Consider the following 26771-nt stretch of genomic DNA (forward strand, 5'->3'; position numbering starts at 1 on the left):
AGGCTGTAACTAGAGATGACGCATATCAAATTTGTCTCAATTCCAACCACTTGAAGCGAAGTTATTGCAGTAGAGAAATTTCTAATTCCATGATTTTATTATAAATAATTAAAGATTTAGTCACCGTAAATACTATTTTATTCAAATCCAAATTTTTCTGTGTAACATACATGCATAATTGAACAGCTTCTTGGAGGTACAGAACTTCAATATACAATTGAATAGTATATTCATATTGAAATGAACGCGAATATTTTCGGCTGACACTCGTCAGGGGTAATCGTCAGCAACTAGTAGAGAATTCAAAAGAACATCGTATATCAACAATCGTATCCCAAAATATGACGTCAGCAGCATGAAATGTCGAATACGAGAGCGTTCAATGTACTATTTTTAGATGATACACTAACTCTTTTTGTTGACACAGCCTTGGCGGGTGTGTTTTGATAAATGTCGACTCCAAGGCACACAAATGAACATGTGAACGACCCTTTCCGAGTATGCGAAATCTGTCGTCTCGATAATTTTTCGCACAGGCGGGATTATCCAACAAGTGTTTACCAATTGCAGAATTTATGGCCTTTGATTGTTTCGCATCAATCTTGAGCGGATGAGTTAAGGGTGAGCTTTTCACCGAGCGTGTTCTTATGAATCTCAGGGCGTGCCTGCAAGCGCTTTGACGTTCTTCTCACGTAGCCACAATCACAGTGACGCTTAAATTCGTAAACTTGTTGAAGAAGGGAAGCACGTCTTTGCGTGTTGCAGAGAGCAGTTGCGTTGTGGTAAAAATCACGTTGGTCTTCAATGTGTCGTAACTCATATTGACCGCTGAAATTAATTGCTTTGCAAAGCGGGTGGAAATAGGGCCTATTCAAGGTAGATGGATGTAAACATCTTTGGTTGTTCGTTCGGTAGACTCTGTTGACTTTTCGGCGTTGAATTGCGTTACATTCCTCTCTATGCTGCGGTTGATGACATGTTCAGGGTAACCGTTATCAAGTAGGATTTTGCGGATGTTGTCAAGTTCTAAGTTCAGTTTACTACCCGAACATATCATCAACGCTCTATTCACGAGGCTGCCTATGAGGTTGATTTTTCTGCGTCTAGTACTAAATAAATTCCAACGAAGGTATTGGCCAGTGAATGCCGGTTTCATGAAGATGGATGTTTCAAATTTATCGGTATCATGCTTTGCGACTAAAACGTCTAAAAATGACAATGAGTTATTTCGTTCTTTTTAAATTGTGAATCGCAGATCCGGGTGAAGCGAGTTTAAGTGAATGAGAAATTGATCACAGTCCAACTCATTCCTGAATATGACAAAAGTGCATGATGTATAGGCCTAGGCATCCCGTTTTATATAGCTTCTATATGACATCCGCTAGATGACAGTATAATACCACGAGTTATCTTGGCGTTGGTGGTCTTATCTGCCGGGTATTGCCGGGCTGCTCAATGACTCTCACTATTTAACCAATAATATATAATAATCAATAATAGCCAGATTATACCTCATCTGATCAAGACACACACAATGTACTTGCGAAAAGAGGATAAGACACAATGCTTAACTCCACACACGCGTCCACGTCGTTCAAATATCATATGATCGACCGAAAAGATCATCGCCCTATCAAATATGCCGGACCTGATGTGTGGAACAGTATCCCGCCGGCCATCCGACAGTCGACGAGCATGTCCACATTCAAGTCGAAATACAAGCAATTACTACTAAATAAATACAGTCCATCCTCAAGATTACCGGACCACGACTGACCTATCGATCTCGCTTCCCATGACATGCCGCCCTATTTCTTGTCGCTTTCTTTTTCTATACTATCTTCTTTACTTTCATTCAGTGTGCATGCCTCCTCTTATTGCTAATAAACCAGTGATGATGATGATGATGTTATTAAAATTGCGTTATCCAGTAACCGGGATTTGTGACCGGAGTGTTTCTACTCTATTTTGATATTTCATGGTTATTTCATAGTGCGCCCTCTTTTCGTGGCGTACAAGTACAATTTTCAGTTCATCTTATTAACCGTGGTGCAAAGGCCTACAAGAGATAAGCACCATATCTTTTTAGGAAATAAACAACAGCAACAACCAGGGAGAGCGACTCTTTGTTGGTAAGTTATGGAGTTCCTGCCTTGTCAATACCAAATGCGACATAATATGATGAAAGGAATAATAGAGGCAGGACGATACCGAACCGAAATGACCGGGTACGATGTCTTACTCTGGCATCCACCTCTGCCTCGGGCATGATGCCAAATTGTTTGATCCTGATCTTTTTCGTGTCTGTCAAACAGATCTTCCTTGGTCTTTTTCGTTCGATTCATTGTTTCCGTCCGTCATTGAGTCGTGGGTCTTGTCGCCGTAAGAACTAGTGACTCAGGGGAAGAGGAGAGATCCACCCTCCGACGCTCGGCGGTAATTGAACCTGGGCCGTCAGCGTACTTAGCTGTGGATTTCTCGATTATAAATGACTCCAATGCACTCATAAATACGCTCTGCACTCAAGATAGAGTATTAAATGTTCAAGTAGGTATTTTTACTTCGAAATATGTCGAGTAATTGTGAAAGTATATCGTGAAGTAGGTAGTGCGTAGTACAGTGCGTATAAACCCAAAGTTTTCAGTTGTGTAAACTCCCACAGCCTGGCACTCAGCAAGGTAAGTCGACCACGGTACAATGATGGTACGAATGGTACGATATTACGGCAGGATTGTCCTGCCGTGGTATGTGTACTGTGCAGTACAACGTGGAAAGGGCGTTGCCTCAACAGCATAGCCGAAGTCAGGATGATAATATGGGAGGAGCGGTCGAGTTTCACGTCATGGATCCAGTGTGACCCAGTAAAAACCTGACATATATTGCGCCAGTTTGCTATACGAATGATTGCACATGCAATCTTAACTCGAGTTATTAAAATACAGCAACGACTAATTTATATTTCGATCATCTCTATGCCTCAGGTTTCACTTCGGGGATCACAATTTAAAACCTCATTTGAAATTCAATTACAGTCAGTTATCATAACGCATATTATTCTATTCATTCATAGCTGAACTGAACACCTTCAAACTACGTACAGTATCATTATGAAATTGGCGAGCTATCCGAATACCAGAGAGTAGCTTGCTAACGCATTGTCAGACCGAAAAAAATCCACTACAAGCGAGATAATTTTGCATCACCATCTTCTCGCAGACTGTACCGGCGAATGCTCGACGCAGCTGTTCCAGCGTCTGCTTCTATAAATACGGCAACGTATATTGTCATGGGGTTTAGCTTAACAACAAGTAATGGTCGATTATTGGGAATTTAGGTGAGGTGACCGAGGGGTGAGACTGGTGAACTACGACCAAGTGCAGTTTGTGTTCGGATAAAATTGCAACAGGAACATCATGCAGAGGAAATAGTTTTGATATTGTTGAGATTCACGATAATATCGCTAACCAAGCTACATATTCGGCCTGGAAATTTGTAGCCTTACGGAGATACCGTAGTAGTTGGACATGCGATCAAATGCAGCTCTTCGATACTCGATGACTGCACTGCACAGTGCACACAGCAGTTCGCCTGAAGCTCTATTTTGCCACAGGGCAGTATCATGTTCGAGGGCCAACTATTGAAATCGCTAACGTAGAATGCATTTACAGTAGTATTTTTGATACGAGAATTCGATTCCGGGACGTGACAGACTCGTAGATGTAGCAACAATGCAGAGCCCTTTGTTTATGCTACGATTGTGTGAAATGCTTGGGAGCTGTAATGGTGTATCGCTGATTGAATTATTGATTCTGGTTGTTCATATCAGCTTGGTACATTAGTGAATAGTGATTTATAACCCTTCTGTTGAACTGGTGGATTAGCTGAAATCTCTTCGATACTGTTGTGACTCAAAGTCAGGATATACGAGTTTGACCAAGATCTCGATAGGAAAATTCAACCAGGCGTGAAGCGGTTTTACAGAAGTCGGCATTCCAGATATTGTTGAAGGTATGCATAACACGATTCCGTGAAATGTATGTGAGGTTTGTGTATCGTGATTCCATCTTACCTCGATCTGTACATTGTTTCTGCAGATAAATTACCTTCCATTTACTCAGTCACGGGGTAGGAGACACATAACCCTGTCCCTCGCTAATATAAATGCATTGTTTATCCTTTATTTTGTGGCCTAATGGTGCCCACGGTGGATTTATTTTGGTATGACCAATTCATGAAAACTTTGATTCCTTTTCTAATTCAATTCGGATGATAAGCTATTGGATTTAATTTCGTTAATCAGATTAATATCCGCAGCAAGACCCTCATGATTGCAATTTTAGTTCTTGACCGAATAGATTTGTATATCGTCAAATTGCGCGGAATGTTAGTTGTAAATAGCAGTGGCTCAATCGTGTGGAACTATTTCACTAATTCGCTCAACCTCAACAGTCAACTGAAACAATACCGGCATTTCAACGACAGTACCGGTAACTAAAGCGTAACATTTACGTTCACGTATGTGCGGTGTTCGTTTTCAACGGCGATGTCTCCTGAGGCGCACAGCCTGTTCCTTATGCAGTGGCTTTTACCTCTCTTATTCCGCTCTTCAGAATTTTTCTATGAGAATCCGAAATATCTTCTCCACCCATTTCTCTTGACATAACCTGAATATGAGCAATAAAGATGAGGTAAGTTTATTCCCAAGCATGTGTGGATACCATGTACCCTACTGAAGAGTCACCTTTTGAAAGCTATACGAACGTCAATGACTGGTCTTGTCATTTGTTTTTCATAATGAACCGCATGCTGACGCCTGTCGAATGTAGGCCGGGTATTGTAAACGAGGTTTTCTGCCAATTGACTGGTACCGTATGAGGGCAGTACAAAAAAAAAACTTAGCCAGCAAAAAATGCGTCAGGATTTCTTTACCTGTCTCTTGATGGCAAAATCGGCGTATGATTGGTTTGTATAATATAGTGAACAAGCTCGGGCAAATAGGGGTATTAACAGTTTCAGTGATTCCATTCTACCCGTTTTTATTGCACAGGGGCCTTGGCTTAATGACGCTACGTGGTTATAATGACCTCGGACTGATGTTGCCTAGTATATAGGTTTCACATATATCGTTCGGGTGAGGATATGGCTTAAAATAGTGTCACCGTTATGTGTATGACTACAGACGGACGTTCCCATGTACCCCGAGTACCTTCCGAAATTTTTGATAAAAATGCCAACGAGAAAATCAGATTGCCCAATTGATCACGTATCGAACTGACGCGGACACTACCAAATGATTTGTGATTGGTCAGAAATCATTTCGTCATCACTATCCGGCAGCAGGCAGTTGTTGCCAAACACCTCAGCTCCAATCCGAAGTTTAATCAATTTCGCGTATGGGAATCGTGTCATGAATGCACTCAAAATACCCTTTACCCGTTTTCGTATGTACCGAAATGACACCAGACATACCAGAGAATATAGCTCCTTTAAGACAGTTGCCTCGTTGTCACTTACAGATACTGCAATCAACTCCACTAACCACCTCGAAAAGATTCATTACATCCTATTGGGAATGGGGGACCTTGTCGACTATGATCGTGGACGTGTTGTAATATTAGTTTTAGATTACCCTACATACGGTTGCAAGCCCATTTGAGGCATACAATAGGCTGGTGGAAGGGGTCTATGACTATAAGCTGGGAACCACTTATTTAGCCTATGTTCAATTGTTCATGTAAGAAACCTATCGCGGGTGTTTATGACGGTAATATGTAAATGAGCAACTTTCATTCAACTCCCAAATAACGAGTTAATTGCATTTATTGCTATTAATGGCTCCAAAATACAAGCTGTTACAGATGAATGAAACCGAAATGTTCGAACCAGAGTCGATCTTGTTCCGAATTTGAGCATTAAATCCTAGTCTAAATCCAAATTATGAATTAGTTTCGTATCATGTCTAAGAACAATTATTCTGTATCTGGTAGGTATGGACTCGAACTTATCCTGAAAATAATTTTAACGTGTCTGAATCCAAGTCCTAATCAGGAACGTGAGTTCAGTGGAGGCAAGTGAGGCAGTGACTATCCTGTCGTCAGACTAAGTAGATAGTGAAGGCATTATTGGTTATTGATGTAAATCAGAGGTGGCCAACGTTTTCGACCAAAGGGCCACATGAGATTTACGAACCATGTCATGAAAACTCTATGTGCTGTGCAACTGTGTAGTAGGCATTGATGTCCTGGTCACGCGAAGAGCGAAATTTTTCCAAAGGTTTATATTGGGGGTCGCGACTGTACAACAACTGGGCTCATTTGGCAAGGACAGGATTATTCGGCGTTTAAACATAGCAATATCGAAGGTTTCGATGAACATGCCTCTATCATTTTGTGCAAATGTTTCATCGCCAACGATCTCGCTGCGAGCGCACAAGCGCAGTAGCAGGTTGGACGGCACGGTATCACCTAATTGCGAATCTGGTTAGATCAATTTTCAGGACGGGCTCCAATTCTAAATGCAAGAAATCGAGTGACAATCAATCATGCGAAGTGCTAAGAAAAATTTCAAGTCAAATAAATCTCCTACGAAATATTCTACTTTATGGTCATGGTCATACAAGAAGAACTACGATAAATGTGGCTGGCCCTTGGTTACGCCGATGCGTCGGAACTGGTGTTTTAGTTATCATCAAATTTTGCGGTCAGGCTAATTAAATTTTGGTTGGCCTTGCAATTTTACCTGATGTTATAACTAATTTCGAAAATTACCTCGCGGGCCACGAGTTGGCCGCCCCTGGTATAAATGGTATTTGTCCAGTGGTGTTCATGAATGACAATTTTGAACTGGTTTACTACCACAATTACACGATTTTCGGATATATTGGTCACAAATAGGGCGACAGGAGAGGTGAGACAGAGACTATAGCCAATCCTCACCTGTGATAACAATCCAAGCTCAGAATTTAAAATAACAATAGTATCAATCGGATACTATAGACCAGGGATCGGTAACCTTTTCAAAAGAGCCATATTGACCCTATATTTTCAATTGTAATCCTGGAAGAGTCATGAAATGACTCCCGTTGACTGTTACGTCACAATTGAAAGCCAATTTTCTTCGTTTTTATTCCGTAGCTGCCGACTTGTGGCACGGCCCACTTCTAGGCATCTATATGACACCGTTTACTCGTATGACATGCGGTGAGGTAGTACCTTCTTACGTATAGCCTAAATGCGAAGAGTGCTGATGTGTTAAGAAAGAACTTAATCAGCTAACGTTTTCGATTTATGTATTTGCGAAGCCGATTCTAAGCGGGATGTATCTCCAGAACCGCGAACCCCACCACACCTGACTAGTCCTAATGCAATATAGAGAAATTCTTCGAAATCCGACCCTAGAACCATCTAATTTTTTACTCAAATTCGTGTTCTTCTCATCCAATTATGAATCTGGAACGTTCAATGGCACCGTCAATTTGCCATGACAAGCATAAACTGAACGTGTTGCGATGGAATTTCGCACGTAGTAACCGGGTAAAAATTCGGAAATGTATTTATTTGCATGGAGATTCATACTACATCAATTCAAATCTCAGTCACCAAGCTACCTTACGGAACGCTTGCCGAGATAATAACTGTATTCGTCGTATTATTATTTCGAAACGAAGGCGCAAATCCAAAGACGCGATACGGAGGTAACTCCCGGCTCCAACGGCGGGAAACGAAAAAAGAAAGTTCTCGTAAAAAAGAAGAAAGGTCAAAATAGTCCGACTGAAATCAAACCAACGTCACCGCCTGGGACGAGCGAAACCTACTACGAATACCCGATTGGAGAGTACAGCGTGGAAGGCACAGATCACCCACAAATTGATGGCGAGGATGGTCCCTCGGGAATGCAGACTACGAGTTACTACGTCACTGAGCAGCCGTCTGATAGCGAGGACGCGGTACAAAACTCTGAAAACATCAGGAACGGCGGTGGCAGCATTGAAATTTTGTCCATTGCGGACGATGACCCAAGCTATGTAAATACCACCGAATTGGAGGTTCGAAGCCCTGAGTGCTGGCATGTCGTGTTGCATAGCCGTCACACGCCCGCATTTGCATGCTGTATTGCACAAATCACCTCAAAATTCCAGGTAATGAGCGGTAGAATTAGGAAGAAAGGTTGTATTCTTATTAGATATCTTCACAACAAAATAAAATATACAATCCAGGAAGCGACCTGCTCAAGAAAATTTGCGTGATTGGAATAAACTTTAAAATTTCAGTGAAGTCAAATTGCCATTACTGTGCAATACGTGAAGAGTTAGATTACAAAATAGCGATAAATGAAGAAATAGCAAGAGTTAAATGAATAGATTATTGAAAACAAAGAATACATCAGGATTTTTGCTATGATTTTTTAACCTAGTGGTCCATGGTATTTCGTAGAATATATATTAGTTCCTAATAGAGTGACTTTTGAACTGTCAAATCGGACGTTTGCTGTTTTATTTTTTGGATTCGGGATTTTGCTTACGACGCCATTAGCGCTGATGATCACCGACACAATGTGATTTTCGCATCGCATCATTTTCTTGCATTCAATGTTGAGCTCCGTGTATTTCGATTGCTTTTCCACTGCTCCTATTCGTATGTTTTGGTCAGCTTGAATGGTCAGTTCAATAAATAGACATTACGTTTTGTCTTTTTATTTAATTTGAAAGTAACTCTCGGTGCTCCATATTTCGTGGTTAGTCCTTGACTGGTATATCCCAAATGATAGTAACTTGATCATTCGTATTGGTCAGTTGACGTACCATTTGTTCGTTAGTGTGGTGTTGTTGAATTGTTTGCAGCATTCGAGGTTCGAGATTATTATTAGTATATCACAACAGTGGCGTTTATCCCCTACCAGGGCCAGCTTGTACACCAAGATAGTAGCTTTGTGAAGTTCATTCTTTCATTGACTTGATCATGTTGCAGAAAGACTTCATCCCATTCTGCATTCGGACTCGCTGACATGCGTCCGGGTAATTCTTATTGCCGACCTACAGTGCCGCTCCCTTTCTCTCTGGGCTTTTATATGCACTGCAGTCGCAGTGAGGTCGATCGGCGATGAGGATGTGTGTTGTTTTGTTTAATCGAAAAGTGTTTCGGAATTGTCACGGGAAGTCAATTGCACCTTCTCTCTTCCTCAACCACATATAGCGTTTGCGTGAGTTTATGTGAAGTAGTCAATCAGCTTCAGTGACGTATTTTGTACCCCAGTGACACACACGCGAATCATACAGCAGAAGTCACACTGACTTGCAGTAAGTATCCATTATATTATTTTTGGTTTGCGACAAGGAATTTTGTCAGAAGGGATCTTATCAAGGCGCGAACCGCGGCCCCGTGCGAACCCATTTTTATTCGTGATCGTCCGATAGACAGACTACTGTAGCGTTTGCTGGTCGTAATCCAACCGGCCAACCCTAATCGATGGCTATAGCCCATCGCCTGACTCACCTGTCCTAATCACCTATCCGAAATCCTGTAACCATAAACCACCGACACCTGTCGAGACACAGAATTTGGTATTAGTGTTACGTGACTAGCGCCCAGCCCTTGCCCCAATCGCTTCCCTGAACGGGCCGGTGGCACCGTCGCCGCATGCAGAACAGTTTCGGGTGGAGCTTGCTATCCTGGAGATCGGGACTGTCGATTTCCATCTGTCGACGGCTTTAGGGCGATCGCATAACACATTTATTGTCCTAAGCGTATGTCCCAAATCACTTGATCAAAATGACGAATGTCCAAATCGGCATTTTCCATGTCGAAAGTTTCAAAATGTGTCATATACCAACTGTACGGATTGTCCGGTTACCTTTTTGTAGAACAGACCAATCCAACAGTCATATCACTCTCTATAATACTCTTATCCATTTCTCGCATTCATGTATGTAACATTTCTCATCGTTAATTTCCATCATTTGCATAATCGCCAAAGCTTCACCCATCCTTTGAAATAAATGGCGATGAATAGCATTCCATGCTCGATACATGCGTACATTTACTACGCCCATCCGCAATAAAATGATATACACAGTGGATTATATTTTGACGATGTTATACATACGCTCAATAATTCACAGGGATTCGAAGGTAATAATACGGAGATGGCGGACAACAGCAAATGGAAGGGAAAAAACCTCTCGTACATGACCCCGCAGATGATGCATGCATTGAAAATGTCACAAACACAAAGCCAGGTGAGGCGATTGCTGATTGTCTGAGAATTGAATATCAATCGCTCGACGCGCCACGACTGTACGTACGTCATCGCATAATGAATATCCATCCATGTGTAATGTGTATGTATAATGCATGCGGCTGTCCAGTGTGAATATCTCGCGTTACATCGTTTCCTCGCGAATCACAATCAATCATCGGATTCACAAAAGATACTGAACGCCGGCCAGTGGCAAATTTGTTTGGATGAATTCTGAAGCTAATTTCGTTGATAAGCCTACTATACTTCAACAATACGGAGCTGAGCAATAATATGTAGCTTGATGTCATAATTAACCATCTTCAGGAACGTATCTACCCAATTCGGGGCGGTAGGCAGTCCTACGTACTCGCGAGCATCGAATCTAATTCGCTGTAACTGCGGAATCGATGTCAAAAACAATAGCCTAATATTATTTTCAGTATAGCGGACATTATTATCAAGTTACTCGTGGGCAAGAATATGAATGTATTTACTCTCGCATATTAGAAACTAATGACTAATTGCCTCTGTCACAATTCGATAGAAACTTAATATCGCGTATTTCGAATTGAACTAGTGGTTGGTAACAATTGTAACTCAGTAAGTAACAAAATATCGTAACTGCGGGTGAATTTCTTCAAGTGGAAAGTCTAACTTTGATTTGTAATTATCTTAATATTATTACCGCTTGCCGAAACTCGCCAAGTGGGACTTGAACTCGCACAAAGCAACCTTCTTAGAATACCTATAAAAAGACCTACAACGAACAAGTCAAGGGGAAAGGAAGTGCGGCCACGGACACGGTCGAGACAAGACGCGTCAAAAAATTGACCACCGAGCAGAGTCTGGTGCGTAGACCAGCAGAACCGTAAACATTGGCACGTCCACAATTAAATGCGCAGCGATTTAGAAATGTGTATCCAATTGTTGATAGCTGAATTACCACAAAGACTTTGAGAGCGCGAAATCGAAGGGATACACGGCAGTAACCGAGACCCCGGAACTGCAACGAATCAGGAAGCAGCAAACTCACCACGATGTAAGTCCAGTCGCCGTAATCGTACACGCGAAATGTACTCTACTAATGCCTACGAAAGGTTTCCCTTACCAAACGGCTCGCTTCTCTCTTCGGTCTCCGCTTATCATTGATCGGGAAATCATTTCCTTCATCCTTCTTAATCACGCAAAGATACAGCTCACACATCCATACCTGTCGTGCTATCACGATGAATCATTCGTAACAATCGACGCGCATGGCTGATCTTTCTAACTGTTGATCTGTTACGCTTTTCGCGGACTCTTCTCACTTCTGTCGATCCCCTCCGCTATCCTTTTCGATGCAAATGGTGCCTGCCTTGCCTCCTGGCGAATTGCAAACCCAGCTTGACTACACGAGGGAGATGAAGAGAATTCAAGACCAATACAATCTGGACGGATGCTTGTCCACCTTGCCAGAAATCGATATCGCTAAAAAGGTGTCGGAGCAATCGAGCAAGGTAAGAAGCAAATCGAAGGCAACTACTATCTTGTATCCCTCATATCTTATCAAAGCAATTCTGACATCATCACGCCCGTTGATAGTTTACGAAAATGAGAATATCATGGTTGAAATCATACTAAATCATGCGGAAATTCCTGGATGTTCAAAATAGATATTGCAATGAATTGGATTTCTAAACTAAATGGACATAATGTTGATACTAGCTACGTTATATAATTCGAATTATCATCGTTATGTGAATTATCATTATCAGTATCCGTGTAGATATCTTGCCTTGGTAATTCAGTGTCGATTGGCGTATGCTTCATTGTTGGCGACAATTTCTTTTGAATTGTCTCCAGAAAGGGTACCGAGAAGACTATGAACGAAACAAACACGCTTCGGCATTCGGTAAAGTTTACACGGATGTGTTAGCGTACAAAGTTGCCCGAGCCGCCAATGATGCCATAAGTGAAGTATGTGGCGGGTTCGTTGAGCGGTAATGTGTCATTTAAAACTGGTTATGCTCTAATAATGCAGAGTAAATACAAAAAGGATTGGGAAGCAGACAAAAACATCATATATTATCCCGTCAACTTGACGCCGATGTACGAAAACGCGGTAAATTCTCAACAAACCGTCAGTAACGTAAGTCGGCCTACTCCAAATTGCTGATCGCGAGATCTTCCGAAAACTATAACGTAGCTACCGCTTCAAAAACGCAGAACTTGTATCGAAGACGAAACGATGAGGACATGGCTTTGAATCACTATAATCCCGTCGATACTAAAGAATACGAAAACGTCAAGCAACAGCAAAGCAACATCAGTGACGTATGGTGATAGCATTGGACAAACTAGAATACTGTAAAATGTAACAAATATATTACATCCCGTTCCAGACGCGTTATAAAGCTCAGTACATGCAAGACAAAAGCAAAGGGTACACTTTTATCCAGCCACCGCACCAGGCGTACATATCTCAAACCTTGAATGCAATTCTGTCGAACGTAAGTAAAAATGTGACGTATATCGTAGGCTCATTTGAGGCTACAGGCTAGCCGTCGTTCTGAATGAAGATTGAAGATGCTTGGATTGGTAGGCCTACCTACATTTTGAAAGCGAAAATATGTGGTACAATTGACTGTCTAGTTGACTTTCGACTAACTTAAAAAACACGCATCCACATAACATATAAAACCGAGAGTTTGAATACGTTTCAAGTGGTGTTCGATATTCCACCAGAATATTATTACAAAGCTGTTTTGCAAACAGCACCATTCGTTTATGTCATCCGGAAGGAAACGCAGCACCTTTTCATATTTATACACCTAATTACACTAGGATCTAGTAAAAAAGGATGTTTTAACAGAAACTGTACACCGAACGAGCGAGAAAGTTATGGGAACATTATCACCTCGTCGTACCGATACCGCAAATAGCAGTAGCCATTGAGGTGATTACTTTAATTATGTGACATATAACACTTTCAATGTTATCATCACTAATATCATTTCTTCTCAATCAGACGGCCAAGGCGACTTCAGACAAAGCGTACAAGGCTCACTTTATGGCTGAGATTATGTCCAAGTCGGGAAGGGCTGATATTAAATGTTATCCCGAGCTGCTCTTGGCTAGAAAAGTCGCAGGTCTCGTTAGTGAGGTAGGCTGCCGTATACTAGGCATATAATAGGAGCTATGTTATCTTTTGCAGCCACATCAACTAGTAGCAATTTAGTTATGTCCAAAGTATCCCGAAGTATAATTTCATCATGTCTGAACAGAATGCTTACAAAAAAGACGGTGGGAGTTACAATCTTCCCTACAGCATACCCATTGATGCTCCAGAGTTTCTCAGAGCAAAGAAAGCAGCTGAAGGAAGCAACGTGAGTTATCGATGGTCTGTTGTGGCTAGGCCATACATTGTACTGACTATTCTCTTGTTGGTTGTCTCTACTTGTGCTACTTAACAAAGTTGTTTTGTTTTTCAAATGTTAGCCTACTGTATTTACTCTTGTGTGTTATCATTTTACACTGTATACTGTCTTAGATTCGTGGATGTAGTTTTGTATCTTGAAAATTATCTATGGCTACTAGAATTGTCGCTAACTACCTGTTCAAAGATACTAGAGCAAATCTCCAACCTCCTTTTCAAATCGCATAAAGTTTATTGGATTTTATTGGGAATGCCCGATGAATAGCCTACTCCAGTTTCTGCTTTAGTAAGATTTTTCAGGCCTGGATTGAATGCTCATTGCTCATATGTGGCATTTCACTTTTGCCGTATAGGCCTGTATTACCTGTCACTGATACACCAGTGTTGTTGATCCGAGTGCATATGGTTCTATTCCTGTGTCCAGTGTAATTGTGGCTGTGAATTCTTCGTGTGAAGGTCATAGATGCCGAAGCCATCTCTCTTCCTTTCTCTCTCTCTCTCTCTCTCTCTCTCTCTTCTTGGTCCATGTAATCAACAATAGCATAGCAAAATACAATTTGCCCCCGAATAAAATTACTCGAGTAGAATATATTATAAGGCTTCCTGGTTTTCGCTGCATTGTATTGCAATTGCATTAGAAGAAATGAAAGCTGATATGTATGATTAATAATGTGATAAATGTAATATGATTAACATCATTATCCTGCAATTTGGTATGGCTTTGCTAAGAGAATTTCTGACAGATGTAGCATACATATGAGACAGACAAATCTAGACATACAGTCGTGGTTGAATAATAGTCAAATGTTCTTATAATTTATTCAGATAATTTACAAGAAGCAGAAAAATGAAACCCTTTCAGACTATCGTGGTTATCAAACAATGGAGACTAAACATCATCCTGTGTTGAAGCAGAAGGAAAAGGCTGAAGAGCACAGTGACGTAAGAATCCGGTGTTTCGTGTTCAGAAATCTATTAAAAATGCTGTCTCACAGATCAAGTATAAAGAAGACTGGGAGTATGATAAAAGCTGTGTGTACTATCCGGTTCACATCACGCCTGGATACGAATCACTGCTAAAAGCAAACGAAGCCAAAAGTGATGTATGTACCATATGTTTATCTACTATATGTCATTCCTCCTGTTCTCAATAAGGGACACTCATTCTTTGTGTATACGGTACATTATTTACTAATTTGAATATAAAGATATCCTGATATGATATCAAAATGGCAAACTTTAACGATGCTAGCAACGAATTTGAATACTAGTGAGGTCCGTAATTTTTTGTGGATTACCTCACGCTCAAACCTAGGCTACATCAATAGCCAAGTCTACTTTTATCTGCACTAATCCAGTTAGTGATATAATGATGTATTGATTATAACTTCTCATCTCCCAGTTCTGTTTGAATGTTTCGAGATAAAGTCCATCAAATAAATATTGCTCCATTGGTTTTTAGCAAATCGTTATAAACTCAGAAAGTAAATCATGATTGGTATAGAAAAAGTGTTGTATATGTTAAATTTCTCATACATCAAATTGCCAGCAGACAACATGTAAATCAAATTTCAATGAGAAATTCTAATTAGGCGGATGTGTTGAGTCAAACGCAATATTCCCATTTGTTGTTTTATTGATGCTCAGGTGTAACTGTGCTTACTAAATATTTCATGACAACACTTCTACATGCAGGTACCGTATAAACACCCTCTTCATCTGCCTTTATGTGGCGATCAAGAATAGGTAATTGACTGTCACTTATTTCAATTTAGGTCGCATACAAGGAAGAATTCAACAAAACCAAAGCCCAAAACAGATATGATGTTACATCAACTCCAGTATATAAAACACACAAGGAAATTGAAGAAGCTACCGCGAATGTTAGTTGATATATATAATATGCTGCCGATTTCATGTCTTATGTGGCACTTGTACACCCAGCCAAAGTACAAGCAAGAGTACGAAAAGAGCAAGGCAAACGTTACCCAGATTGCCGACACTCCGGAGCTTAAATTATTCAAGGATTTGCAGCCGATTCAAAGCAAAACTAAGTATGGCGCCAAATCCAAGAATATGCAAAAAGATGTCAACATTGGTCCAGGTATTCACATATGCATATAATACATTCGTATACACTTATAAATCAAATACTATGTAATCATTTCATCAATTGTAGCGCCCAGGTCAGCAATCTTCAATAATAAAGATTTAGGACACGTGGTGTTGAAACTCGTAGGGATCAGACAAATTTCACAAAAATTTGCTCAATATCATCGAAGCTGGTCAAAGTAATTATCAAAGTAGCAATGGTACAATATTTCAGAAGTTCAAGTAAAAGTGCTTTTTAGGCAAGTTAGAACTACGTTAAGTAAGGTCGAAAAACAAACTGATCGCAAAATAATCAGAATGGTTGAAAATCTTCTTCACGCATTAGTAAAGCACTTTCAGCCATGTGGAAATATTAAGAAACGGTATAATTCAACCTGATAAAAAACATTACAAATGACTTTAGATCTGCAAGAGATCGCGCACGCGGTGTCGTCCCAGAAAATATTGTCCAAGGAGGATTACAAGAAGCATTACAAAGACCATGTGCTCGGTCAGGCTCCACAAGATCCGGCCATGGCTTATCCCGAATATCGGCTCATGAGAGATGTCTCTGAAAAAATTAGGCCGGTGAGACACGCGGGTCTGATGACAATTAACTCAGCATCTAAACACGGTCATACATTGCAGGCAAACTACAGGAAAGAAGCAGATCAACAGAAGCAGCGCGTTCAAATGCCGCCTGATCATCCGGATTTCCTCCGTGCCAAGGAAGCCGCTAAGAACCTGAGCGATGTAAATAGACGTATTTAGTCTATGTGAAGACGCTGTTATCATGCATAATTGACAGGTGGAGTATCAGAAACAGAAGCATGAAACCATTCAAAAACATCGAGGATATCAAAGTCTTGATCCGCAAGATCACCCGGTGGTCAAACAGAGTCAAGAGGCCATGAAACTTCAATCGGAAGTAAATGCTTAATAAATCATTCTCTTTATCAGAGCACTCAATCTGATTAATATATCATCTCAACGTGTGTTTTGCTTTTATGATTCCAGTCAATCACCCCCAGTACTATAATTTCGATTAGCGGGAATGTATTTGATCACAAAGATTTTCCTAAACTACTGCCTACGTCTTGTGTCAATTTCACACGCCCGCAAATCAGATAAAACATGAAGTTTTCGCCATACTATCATACAACAATGTGTTTCATTCCGCTGATAGTATTTGAGCTTGGACACCTGTGATCCCTGTGTGTTCAAAATCCGTACTATAACTACCATGACATCTGAGGAGGGAACTGCATTAAGCAAAGCATGCATCATTTCATATCTCTATTCAGTCATGTTTGCGCATTATGCCCAATCATCGCTTGTGTGGTTCATCCAGTTTCTGAAGTCAGAATGTGTCTCATCCTTTCATGTAGGGTACCTTATACACAGGGAACCATAAAATATCACCACCAACTTTTGGTAATTGGATTATTTATACATTAGAAAGCCTATCACGAGGATTGGGAATACGACAAGAGTGTAATATATTACCCTGTCCACATCACACCTGGCTATGAATCTCAGGCGCAAGTCCGACAAATACAAAGTCAGGTAAATGTTAGATATGAACTGTGACAAACACAAATTGCTGTCAGTAAAACCCAGTCATATATTTTCCAAGGCCAAATACAAAGAAGGATTCGAGAAGGAAAAGGATAAAAACACTTACGACGTCACACAGACTCAGCAATACCAAGATACATCGCAGCTTTCAAAATTTATGTCAGATGTGAGTGTCGGCGTTGTTGCCCGTTTCTTGAGTAACAAGTCGTTTGCATATTTTCGTGAGCACAGGCGAAATACAAGGAGCAGTATGAAAAGAACAAGCATGTGACGTCTCAACTAGAGGAAACTCCAGAAATGAAACTTTCCAAGGAACTACGTCCAATTCAAAGCAAGAAAATGTATGCTGAGAAATCAAAAGAAATGCAGAAGACTGTGACAGTGGGTCCAGGTGAGACATTATTTATTTATTATTATTTCTCAAGCACCACTCTGATGAATATAAGGATTAGTTGCCTGATTCAATTGCTTTATATCTGTAGGAATATTGGAAGGAATGATTAACTTCTGTGTCAAATCAAAATGACTATGGCTTACTGAAATGGTATCTGCGCACAGAAAATCCCCGTTGCGCACAACACAAAATCGAAGTGATGACCTTTTTGTTAATCGTTACGCACTGTTGTCCAAGGGACCGCGCAGTGAGTTGCTGACTGCATGCAGACTCGCGAAAAATTAGAGGGAACATTGTCTGCAAAGTAGTAGTGGGATTATTGTTTTTATGTTGAGTTTTATGCTCACATGTGACTCCTTGTGATACTGTCTGTTCATCAGCATGAATAAGACAATTGGAAATCACTAGAATAATCACCGGAATATGTTCGGTCCACTCACATAAGTACCAAATTTTCATTCCGCAGACAATCAAGAAATTGCTAACGCCGTTTCAAAGCAAAAGCTCATATCAGAGGGCGAATACAAGGCAGATTTTAAGAAGAATGTTCTCGGAAAAGCACCACACAATGTTGGTCAGGCATATCCCCAATATGAGCATCTTCGAAACGTCAGCAAAATGACGAGTCAGGTAACAAACTATTTGGAATCGAGAATGAACTTTATAGTCAACTTTTTCGAACACCGGTGTACTTTACAGAAAGAATATACGAAGGAGGCGGACATTTCCAAGCAGCACCACAATCTCCCTGCAGACTACCCACCTCTCGTACAGGCACGGGAGAATGCCAGGAATGTCAGCGATGTAAGTTTTGCTGACAAAGATTCCACAGGTCTCAAGATCGCTATCCGATTACCTTCCATTCAAGGTGGAATATCAAAAACAGAAAGCCGAAACGGTGAAAGGATATCGCGGATTCCAAACTATGGAAGCAAAACACCATCCAGCAGTCCAGCTAGCTGCGAAATCATCCGAATTATACTCTCAGGTGAGTAGACCATGTTTAACTGTTGTGTATAAATTGTTCCTACCTGAAATATGACTTTTCCATATGATGTGACTTATTGGAGCATGTTACTTGAATAGGCAGTAAATAGATTATGAAGATTCGTCTTTCTTCTTTATATGGGCTTAGACAACTTGAAAATTAAGTAACTATGATTCATCTTGAAAATTTACTCTTTACCACACTACCGTCAGAACGCATATAAAGAAGACTGGGAAGCTGAAAAAGATCTGATGTATTATCCCGTTCATATCACGCCGGGATACGAATCTCAGGCTGAAGCGTCAAAGCTCCAGAGCGACGTAAGTGAGCCATTTGAAACGGATTGCAGCAAATATATTCACAGCTATCGTGCAATACCAGAAAAAGTACAAAGAAGGTTACGACGAAGCGAAAGAGAAGAACCGATATTTTGTTACCGAAACGGAACAGTATAAAGCCATGAAAGACACGGGGCTTGCTACTTCCGAGGTATATTCTGGTTTCTCTCTGTCTACTGATCTCCGTAATCGTGTAAAAAAAAAGTTAAAATGCAGCAAGTTGTTCCAGGCTATTGGCTAGAATTGTACTGGCATACATTACTTCTAATTACATTAAGCTTCTCGTTCTATATTCGACGTTCAATTACTTTTGGCCCATCATGGAAATCCATTTAGCCGCTTTGAGTGTTATATCTGCTGCATCAGCTAATATATCCCCGTTCAGACTAGCAACAACTAATCAGAAGATGTTAGTTCGACATTGTCCATGTAATAGGATAGCGATTACCGCACATTTATCGGTGCCTATGAATAAGTGATCCAATAGTAACAATCCTTATTCTCTGATATCACCCATTACGAGAGAAGATACCATACCGTATTATACAACTTCCACTTTTGCAGAGAAATTACAAAAAAGAATACGAGAACACGAAATCCAATGTCGTCTCAATGAAAGAAACAAATGAAATGATTCGCGCAAAGGAACTGCGCCCGGTGCAAATGCAAAAACTCTACACGGATGACTCAAAAAGAATGCTTCAAAACGTGAACATAAGCTCAGGTACTGATTTCTTTTCAGACTTTTCAGACAAAGGGCAATAGGATTTAAATGCAGGGAATCCCTTTTTATTTTTAACAAATTCATACGTATTATCATGCATAAATCATTTGTACTATTTATTCAAAATACAGAACTTTTTCATTTCAGGCATACTCATCTAAATAAGCTCCCAAACTTACGTTGGATTGCCACAAGCTATTGAGTTTGAAAGCTTTTTTGCTGCAATATTCACTGGTTTGAAACATTACCAGATTTACAAACTGTTATGGCTCCAGATATAATTTAGAAGCATGTCAGGCCTCGCAAGCCAATCTCTGGATTGTGGATTTCGGAAACCTAAGCGTGCAGACTGCAGATGTAACATAGGAGTTGATGCACTTATTCACAATTTATTACATGGACCAGCGAAAATTGATTGGGGACCTGACACTGACACCGCTGTATTAGAATACTTAGTTATGTAGTGGTTTACTACTCTTTACGACTGTAGATTAAAATTATCTGATGACTTGTGTATAATGAAATTTGAAAAATTCCGAAATATCTCATCTTCAGATCTTCAAAGCATCTCGCATGCAGTTGCGACTCAGAAAATGTCGTCAAAGGATGCTTACGCTGCCGAATACAAACAGACAATGGTCGGGAAGAGTCCGCACAATGTCGCCGTGGCGTACCCCGAATACGAACACCTACAGAAGGTAGCGAAAGACAGCAGCACTACCGAATATACGAAAGACGCGAAGAAGCAGAGCCACCATCACAATCTGCCGGTGGACTATCCCGAATTCGTTCGGGCAAAGGAGAACGCTAAAAACGCCAGCGATGTGAGGAATCTGAATTTTGAAATGTATGTTTCAAAGCGTTGTTTGATTTTTAATCAAACTTCAACTGTAGATGGAGTACAAGAAAGATTTGCGGAAAGTTACCGATTCGTATCGCGGATATCAGACGATGGACAGTGCAGAACACCCTGTCGTTAAACAGGCCGTGAAAGCAACCGAGTTATCTTCAGAGGTTGGTATTTCTAATACTGGAAAAGCAGACTGTGATCATCACCACCACCAGCACACAGGATGTCATTTTTTTTATGTATTACCTAATTTCTCTAACGGAGCACAACTCGTGTTATTAGTAGCGGCATCGGAAATTTCCTGATTCTATGTCTTTACGGGATCCCTTATCGCTTTTTCTGTCTATAATTTTTCATTATGGCTATCTAAAACTTGATTTCAGGAGTCAAGTTCGCCACAAAGCTCTCGCCCGTGCCTTATATAGTCTTATATAGTCAGCCACACATAGTCTGCTTACCGCACTACCCAAATACATGATTCGATCGTACATGTCATATTCAATAATAGAAAATAAAATTGCGGTCTGACCCCATTGATGTTGATACATTGGTTAACAAGCTGAATTTTATTATTTATCATGATTTATACACATAGGATTAATTGGTTCACCTGACAAAGTTGATCGATTTCTAATAATTTCCTCAACTTACATTACAGAAAGCGTACAAGGAAGACTGGGAATATGACAAGAGCATGATTTGCTACCCAGTGCACATCACGCCAGGCTATGAAGCAATATCTGATATCAAAAATATTCAAAGCGATGTAAGTTATAAATGTTGAAATGCGTGACATTTCGTAATATGAATTCAATTCAAGGCGATGTATAAGCAAAATTATGAAAATGAGAAGGAAAAGAACGCCTATCTCGTTACCGACACTGAACAATACAAGACTATGAAGGAAACTGACCAAGTCACCTCAAAGGTAATCAGTATTTCAAGACTGTCTATCACGGAATTGTACTGTCACGGAGAATAGCTTATTTTCAACTTGTGACGTCTGAATGGCTATGTTCTAACTAAAGTGTCTTGGCACATTTACAAGTGTTGCTTCTTTCACCAGAGAAAATATAACGAGGAACACGAGAAAAACAAAGCAAAGATAATATCAATGCAAGAAACTCCAGAAATGAAAATGGCCAAAGACCTCAATCCATTTCAGAGTAAAAAACTTTACTCGGAGAACTCCAAGGAAGCAATGAGGAATGTCAATGTTGGAATGGGTATAAGAATTCACTTGACTTTCCATTCGAAATAAATGAAAGACCCAATCCATCGCAGATATACAAGAGATCGCTCACGCTGTTTCCACACAAAAGATGGCTTCAAAGGACCAGTACATCGATGACTATAAAAGGAATGTGGTAGGGAAAGCTCCGCATGATGTCAATAATGCATATCCGGAATACGAGATCTCCAAGAAAGCTTCTATTCTTGCTAGCAAGGTAGATTTTTATCGCTACGCACCCAAAAGGTGAAATTAATTGGGATTTTTCAAAAAGAACGTATACAAAAAAGAAGCCAAGAAAGCCATGCATCAACACAACTTACCGCTCGACTATCCGGAGTTTGTGCAAGCAAAAGAAAATGCGAAAAACACTAGTCAGGTGTGAATATCGCTTCAATTTGTCTGTGAATCTGTACGAACATTTCTCACGGTTACAGATTGAGTATACCAAACAGCGGGCCGAGGCGATTAAATCCTATCGCGGGTTCCAGACGATGGATAGCACCGAACATCCCGTGGTGAAGCAAGGCTTGAAAGCGGCTGAACTCATGTCGGATGTATGTATTTGGCAATTAAATTTGAGGTTATCATATTGGCTTACGCAAATAATCTCGGGTTCAATTACAGAAAGCTTATCGCGAAGACTGGGAATACGATAAAGCCATGATCTACTATCCAGTTCATATTACTCCGGGATACGAATCGCAGGCAGAAATTGGCAAAGTGCAGAGTGATGTAAGCTTGCGTGAGTTCTTTGTGCTTAGCTATTTTTACATAATATCCATGTTCAGGTGAAATACAAAGAAGATTTCGAGAAATCGAAGGAGAAGAATGCGTACGTGGTTACTGACACGGAAGCCTACAAACAAATGAAAGACGTCGAAACTGCATCGTCAACCGTGACTAATATTATAAATTATTGTGAATGACAGCTTTTCACCAACTCCTGTCTTATTTCTGTAGGTAAAGTATCAAGAAGAGTATCTGAAAAACAAGGGGAAAATGCTAAGCATCGAAACCACTCCCGAAATGCAGCTATCCCAAGAGTTACGGCCGATTCAAAGTAAAAAATGCTACACAGAGCAATCGAAATCGCAACAGAAATCCGTGCACATTGGGCAGGGTAATAATCGTCTCATCATGTGTCGATATGACCATATGTAAGTCTGTATATATCTACAGATCTCCAGGAGATTGCGCATGCTGTGAGCACTCAAAAACAGTCTTCCGACGGCGTGTACAAAAATGAGTTCAGGAAAATGATCGGACAAGGACCGCATGACCCTGACCAAGCTTACCCGGAGTATAAGCATCTACGTGAAGTTACCAAAGCCAACAGTAAAGTAATATCGTCCATACTATGCCATTGGTGTGTGGTAAAGTTAAGCTGATCACTATTTAGGCTGAATATCAGAAGGAAGCCGAGAAGATAAAACACCACCATAATCTTCCCGTCGACTATCCTGAGTTTGTCCAAGCCAAACGGAATGCGATTAATGCTAGCGATGTGAGTAATTACTACTGAAGGACGATGAATCATGTGACTTATGATATCCTTGTCACAGGCACATTATCAAAAACAAAAGAAAGAGGTTATCGACTCTTATCGTGGATTTCAAACAATGGACAGCAAAACACACCCGGTGGTTCAGCATGGAATCAAAGCTGCTGAATTGGCTTCTGATGTAAGCTTTTGATTCCCTTTCAAATTACCCGGCGTTCTTAAATTTTGCAACCAACTGTAGAAAGCGTACAAGGAAGACTGGGACTACGAGAAAAGTTACATATATTATCCGGTCCATATTACGCCGGGCTATGAATCGCAAGTAGAGGCCAGGAAGGTTCAAAGCGATGTGAGTTTTGTGTGTTGATTTATTTGCGTTGTCAATTTAAGTATATTTTCACTCCATGCGCAGGCTATATATAAAGAAGATTTCAAAAAGTCAGCAGTCGAAGGAAACAAATACAATGTAACAGAAACGGATGGGTACAAAACTCAGAAGGAGAATCTACAACACACATCAGATGTAACATAAAGATTATTATATCCATCTTGTTTCTTGTTTGCCAAGCTGGCGCTTTATTAACCACGGCACAGAAGATATATATCACCGGTCATCATCCATTTGCGACCCAAATGCGATCTTACATACTACATTCATGGTTCATATGGCATACTGCGATGAAATCACTAGATATGAAAATTGTTGAACTTACTGCATCAATTACCCTGATGATATTTTAGATATTATATTTCAACTCTGTGAAGCATACACCATAGCAACTACATTTTTGGTCTCATTCATCGTCAAGTGTACCTTATATATAGAGACGGGACATTGCAGCACAAAGGACTAATGATTTCAAGTTGAAAATTTTTTTAAAGACGATTGTTACAAAATACAGTAATGTGCAGCAGCAATAACAATTATTTACATTTGACGTCCAATGTATTAACACTGAGCATGTAAAGTCTCCGTCTGTAATTTATGAATTCATTCTTTTAGAGAACTTACAAGGCGGAATATGAAGCTCTGAAAGGCACATTGATTCCGATCGACGAGACCCCGGAAATGAAACTATCGAAAGAATTGCATCCCGTTCAGAGCAAGAAAATGTACTCCGCCATTTCTAAGGAAATGCACAAAAATGTAACATTCGGATCTGGTAAGCGGATGACATTCTTTACTTTTACATACAATCGAATTGACTGACTCGAAACATTCAATGGAAAGATACGCAAGGAATTGATCACGCAGTCGGTGCGCAGAAGCTGTCATCAAAAACCAAATACAAAGCAGATTTTGAGAAGAATATTGTCGGCAAACCTCCTCAGGACACGGGGATCGCGTATCCAGAATACAAGCATCACAGCGACGTCGGGAAAATGATCAGCCAGGTGTTTTATCGACGGACTCAAAACAAAATAATTACAATATGGCAACAACCACTACATTCATATTGCCAAATTTATTCCTCTCCGAGCTTTTCGAACGACTCTCATCAGGAGCGAACATAAGTCAATGTGGAGTGAAATGAATCAATGCTAAATAAAAATAATATAAATTAACAAAACGAGGGAATCCGTTTGCCAGTTTGATTATATTGATTGTTGCAACATTGAAGTTTTGTACCTCCATAGGCCCATTTAAAATAACTACAGTTGAACAATTCCGTTTGTTATTCAGCCGAACTATACGAAAGATGCGGAAAGCAAAATGCACACTCACAACCTCCCTTTGGACTATCCTGAATTTGTGAGGGCAAAAACCAATGCCAAAAATGCAAGTGATGTAAGAACTCTCACAGAAATACTGTAGGCCTTTGTCAGGCATGTTGCATCCATTTAAGATCGAGTATCACAAGCAGCAGAAGCAAGTAATCGACTCGTACCGCGGCTTCCAAACGATGGACAGCAAGGACCACCCTGTCGTGCAGCAAGGCATGAAGGCCGCCGAGTTAATTTCTGACGTAAGAAAATGCGTGATTCGCTTCACCCCAAACGGTGCTAACCGCAGACGTTGAAACAGAAACTTTACAAAGAGGATTGGCAAAATGATAAGGACATGATCTACTACCCGGTTCATATCACGCCAGGTTATGAGTCGCAGATTGAGGCCGGCAAGACTCTGAGTGAAGTGAGTGTGTTCGGTGACGGTTTTGCAAACTTATACTGATGCGAACCGCTCCCAGGCGAACTATAAAAAAGATTTTTCCAAGACAAAGGAACAGAATCGGTACTTTGTCACCGACACTGAACAATACAAGGAGATGAAGAGAATTGATGAGTCAAGATCCAGCGTAAGTATTTTTAATGTAGGCTCGAATTATTTTCATTCATTGGTATTTAATGCTGAAATGTTACAATTATAACGTTTAAAGGGGCACTGCACTCTAAAAATGATGTGGTATCAAATTGAAAGGCAAAACGAAAAAAATTTGGCCGCTGCCCTTTTCTTCAGAACGCCACTGTAATGGAGCTGCAATTTATTGAAATTTCCACAACAGCTTCACGCTCCAGCAGTCACGATGAGATCAAACTTTATATAGTTGTCAGCCGATGTTATGAAGGAAATATGTCGTACACGCCAAGGTGGTTTAGATACCTCGTTCAACGGAAGATGTTCAGTCAGAAGATTTATGTCAAAATCGGGCCTAGTGTATTCTATTTCTGTCGTGTACGACATATTTCCTTCACAACATCGGCTAACAACTATATCAAATTCGATCTCTGCGTGACTGCTGGAGCGTGCAGTTCTTGTGGAAATTTCAATAAATTGCAGCTCCATTACGGTGGCGTTCTGAAGAAAACAGCTGCGGCCAAAAATTTTTTTCGTTTTGCCCTTCAATTTGAGACCGCATCAATTTTAGAGTGCAGTACCCCTTTAAAATGACGAGATAGCGTAGTGGTTCGACTTATTTATTGGTAGAGTCCGATTCCCAGCCCTGTCAGGCTAAAAAAAAACTGGTTTGCCACTAAAACTGGATCATCATCTATCAAGCAAGTTGGTGTCCTATTGTAGATGATAAATGATGCTGAACACATATCTACACGGAATACTTATGACTGAGACATCCCGGTAACACGAAAACTCGATTTAATACACAGTATTAAATTACAACGAGGTGTCTCCAATGGGGTGCGACATGCTTAACAAGTACCTGTAGTCCTCTGCACCGTCCGCTAATTCATGATCTGCAATATTTGATTCGTATTTTTATCTTGAAAGATCAAATATAAGGAAGCCTATGAGAAAACAAAGCACGACTGTACTGACATCGAGGAAACGCCCGAGATGAGACTTTCAAAAGAACTGAAACCGGTTTTAAGCAAGAAAGTTTACGAGGGGAAATCGAAAGAATTAATGAAGAACGTACAAATGAATTCCGGTATGCACCTGTTGGTTCATACAAAACAACGCTCTA

General features: G+C 40.4%; 1 protein-coding gene across 12 annotated transcripts in view; it reads left to right on the forward strand.

Annotated features, from left to right (window-relative positions):
• The first annotated feature begins 3340 nt into the window (after positions 1 to 3340).
• Positions 3341 to 26771, forward strand: part of LOC145433551 (uncharacterized) — a 66662-nt gene continuing 43231 nt past the window's right edge. For 5 of the 12 annotated variants that reach the window (XM_080310667.1, XM_080310668.1, XM_080310669.1 and 2 more), the window contains exons 1-51: positions 3343 to 4008; positions 4611 to 4688; positions 7667 to 8044; positions 10118 to 10234; positions 11619 to 11732; positions 12079 to 12192; positions 12257 to 12364; positions 12442 to 12549; positions 12618 to 12725; positions 13088 to 13171; positions 13244 to 13378; positions 13500 to 13601; positions 14477 to 14593; positions 14647 to 14754; positions 15427 to 15534; positions 15596 to 15755; positions 16167 to 16330; positions 16391 to 16495; positions 16551 to 16670; positions 17201 to 17308; positions 17379 to 17486; positions 17552 to 17711; positions 18181 to 18344; positions 18414 to 18518; positions 18583 to 18702; positions 18915 to 19022; positions 19084 to 19191; positions 19605 to 19764; positions 20320 to 20588; positions 20659 to 20778; positions 21273 to 21380; positions 21435 to 21542; positions 21681 to 21840; positions 21899 to 22062; positions 22120 to 22224; positions 22283 to 22402; positions 22473 to 22580; positions 22637 to 22744; positions 22809 to 22968; positions 23028 to 23188; positions 23248 to 23352; positions 23411 to 23530; positions 23591 to 23698; positions 23762 to 23872; positions 24353 to 24512; positions 24581 to 24744; positions 25034 to 25138; positions 25197 to 25316; positions 25376 to 25483; positions 25539 to 25646; positions 26576 to 26735. In XM_080310667.1, the coding sequence (XP_080166793.1) occupies positions 4671 to 4688; positions 7667 to 8044; positions 10118 to 10234; positions 11619 to 11732; positions 12079 to 12192; positions 12257 to 12364; positions 12442 to 12549; positions 12618 to 12725; positions 13088 to 13171; positions 13244 to 13378; positions 13500 to 13601; positions 14477 to 14593; positions 14647 to 14754; positions 15427 to 15534; positions 15596 to 15755; positions 16167 to 16330; positions 16391 to 16495; positions 16551 to 16670; positions 17201 to 17308; positions 17379 to 17486; positions 17552 to 17711; positions 18181 to 18344; positions 18414 to 18518; positions 18583 to 18702; positions 18915 to 19022; positions 19084 to 19191; positions 19605 to 19764; positions 20320 to 20588; positions 20659 to 20778; positions 21273 to 21380; positions 21435 to 21542; positions 21681 to 21840; positions 21899 to 22062; positions 22120 to 22224; positions 22283 to 22402; positions 22473 to 22580; positions 22637 to 22744; positions 22809 to 22968; positions 23028 to 23188; positions 23248 to 23352; positions 23411 to 23530; positions 23591 to 23698; positions 23762 to 23872; positions 24353 to 24512; positions 24581 to 24744; positions 25034 to 25138; positions 25197 to 25316; positions 25376 to 25483; positions 25539 to 25646; positions 26576 to 26735 (6469 nt within the window). In that variant the 5' untranslated portion in view covers positions 3343 to 4008; positions 4611 to 4670. Of the gene's footprint in view, positions 4009 to 4610; positions 4689 to 7666; positions 8045 to 10117; positions 10235 to 11618; positions 11733 to 12078; positions 12193 to 12256; positions 12365 to 12441; positions 12550 to 12617; positions 12726 to 13087; positions 13172 to 13243; positions 13379 to 13499; positions 13602 to 14476; positions 14594 to 14646; positions 14755 to 15426; positions 15535 to 15595; positions 15756 to 16166; positions 16331 to 16390; positions 16496 to 16550; positions 16671 to 17200; positions 17309 to 17378; positions 17487 to 17551; positions 17712 to 18180; positions 18345 to 18413; positions 18519 to 18582; positions 18703 to 18914; positions 19023 to 19083; positions 19192 to 19604; positions 19765 to 20319; positions 20589 to 20658; positions 20779 to 21272; positions 21381 to 21434; positions 21543 to 21680; positions 21841 to 21898; positions 22063 to 22119; positions 22225 to 22282; positions 22403 to 22472; positions 22581 to 22636; positions 22745 to 22808; positions 22969 to 23027; positions 23189 to 23247; positions 23353 to 23410; positions 23531 to 23590; positions 23699 to 23761; positions 23873 to 24352; positions 24513 to 24580; positions 24745 to 25033; positions 25139 to 25196; positions 25317 to 25375; positions 25484 to 25538; positions 25647 to 26575; positions 26736 to 26771 lie in introns of all 12 variants that reach the window. The other 7 variants (XM_080310664.1, XM_080310666.1, XM_080310665.1 and 4 more) reach the window with 4 other exon arrangements.

The sequence above is a fragment of the Botryllus schlosseri genome, chromosome 2 (genome assembly GCF_051294905.1).
Source record: "Botryllus schlosseri isolate E-star chromosome 2, Bs_hap1, whole genome shotgun sequence".
NCBI classification, from domain to species: domain Eukaryota; kingdom Metazoa; phylum Chordata; class Ascidiacea; order Stolidobranchia; family Styelidae; genus Botryllus; species Botryllus schlosseri.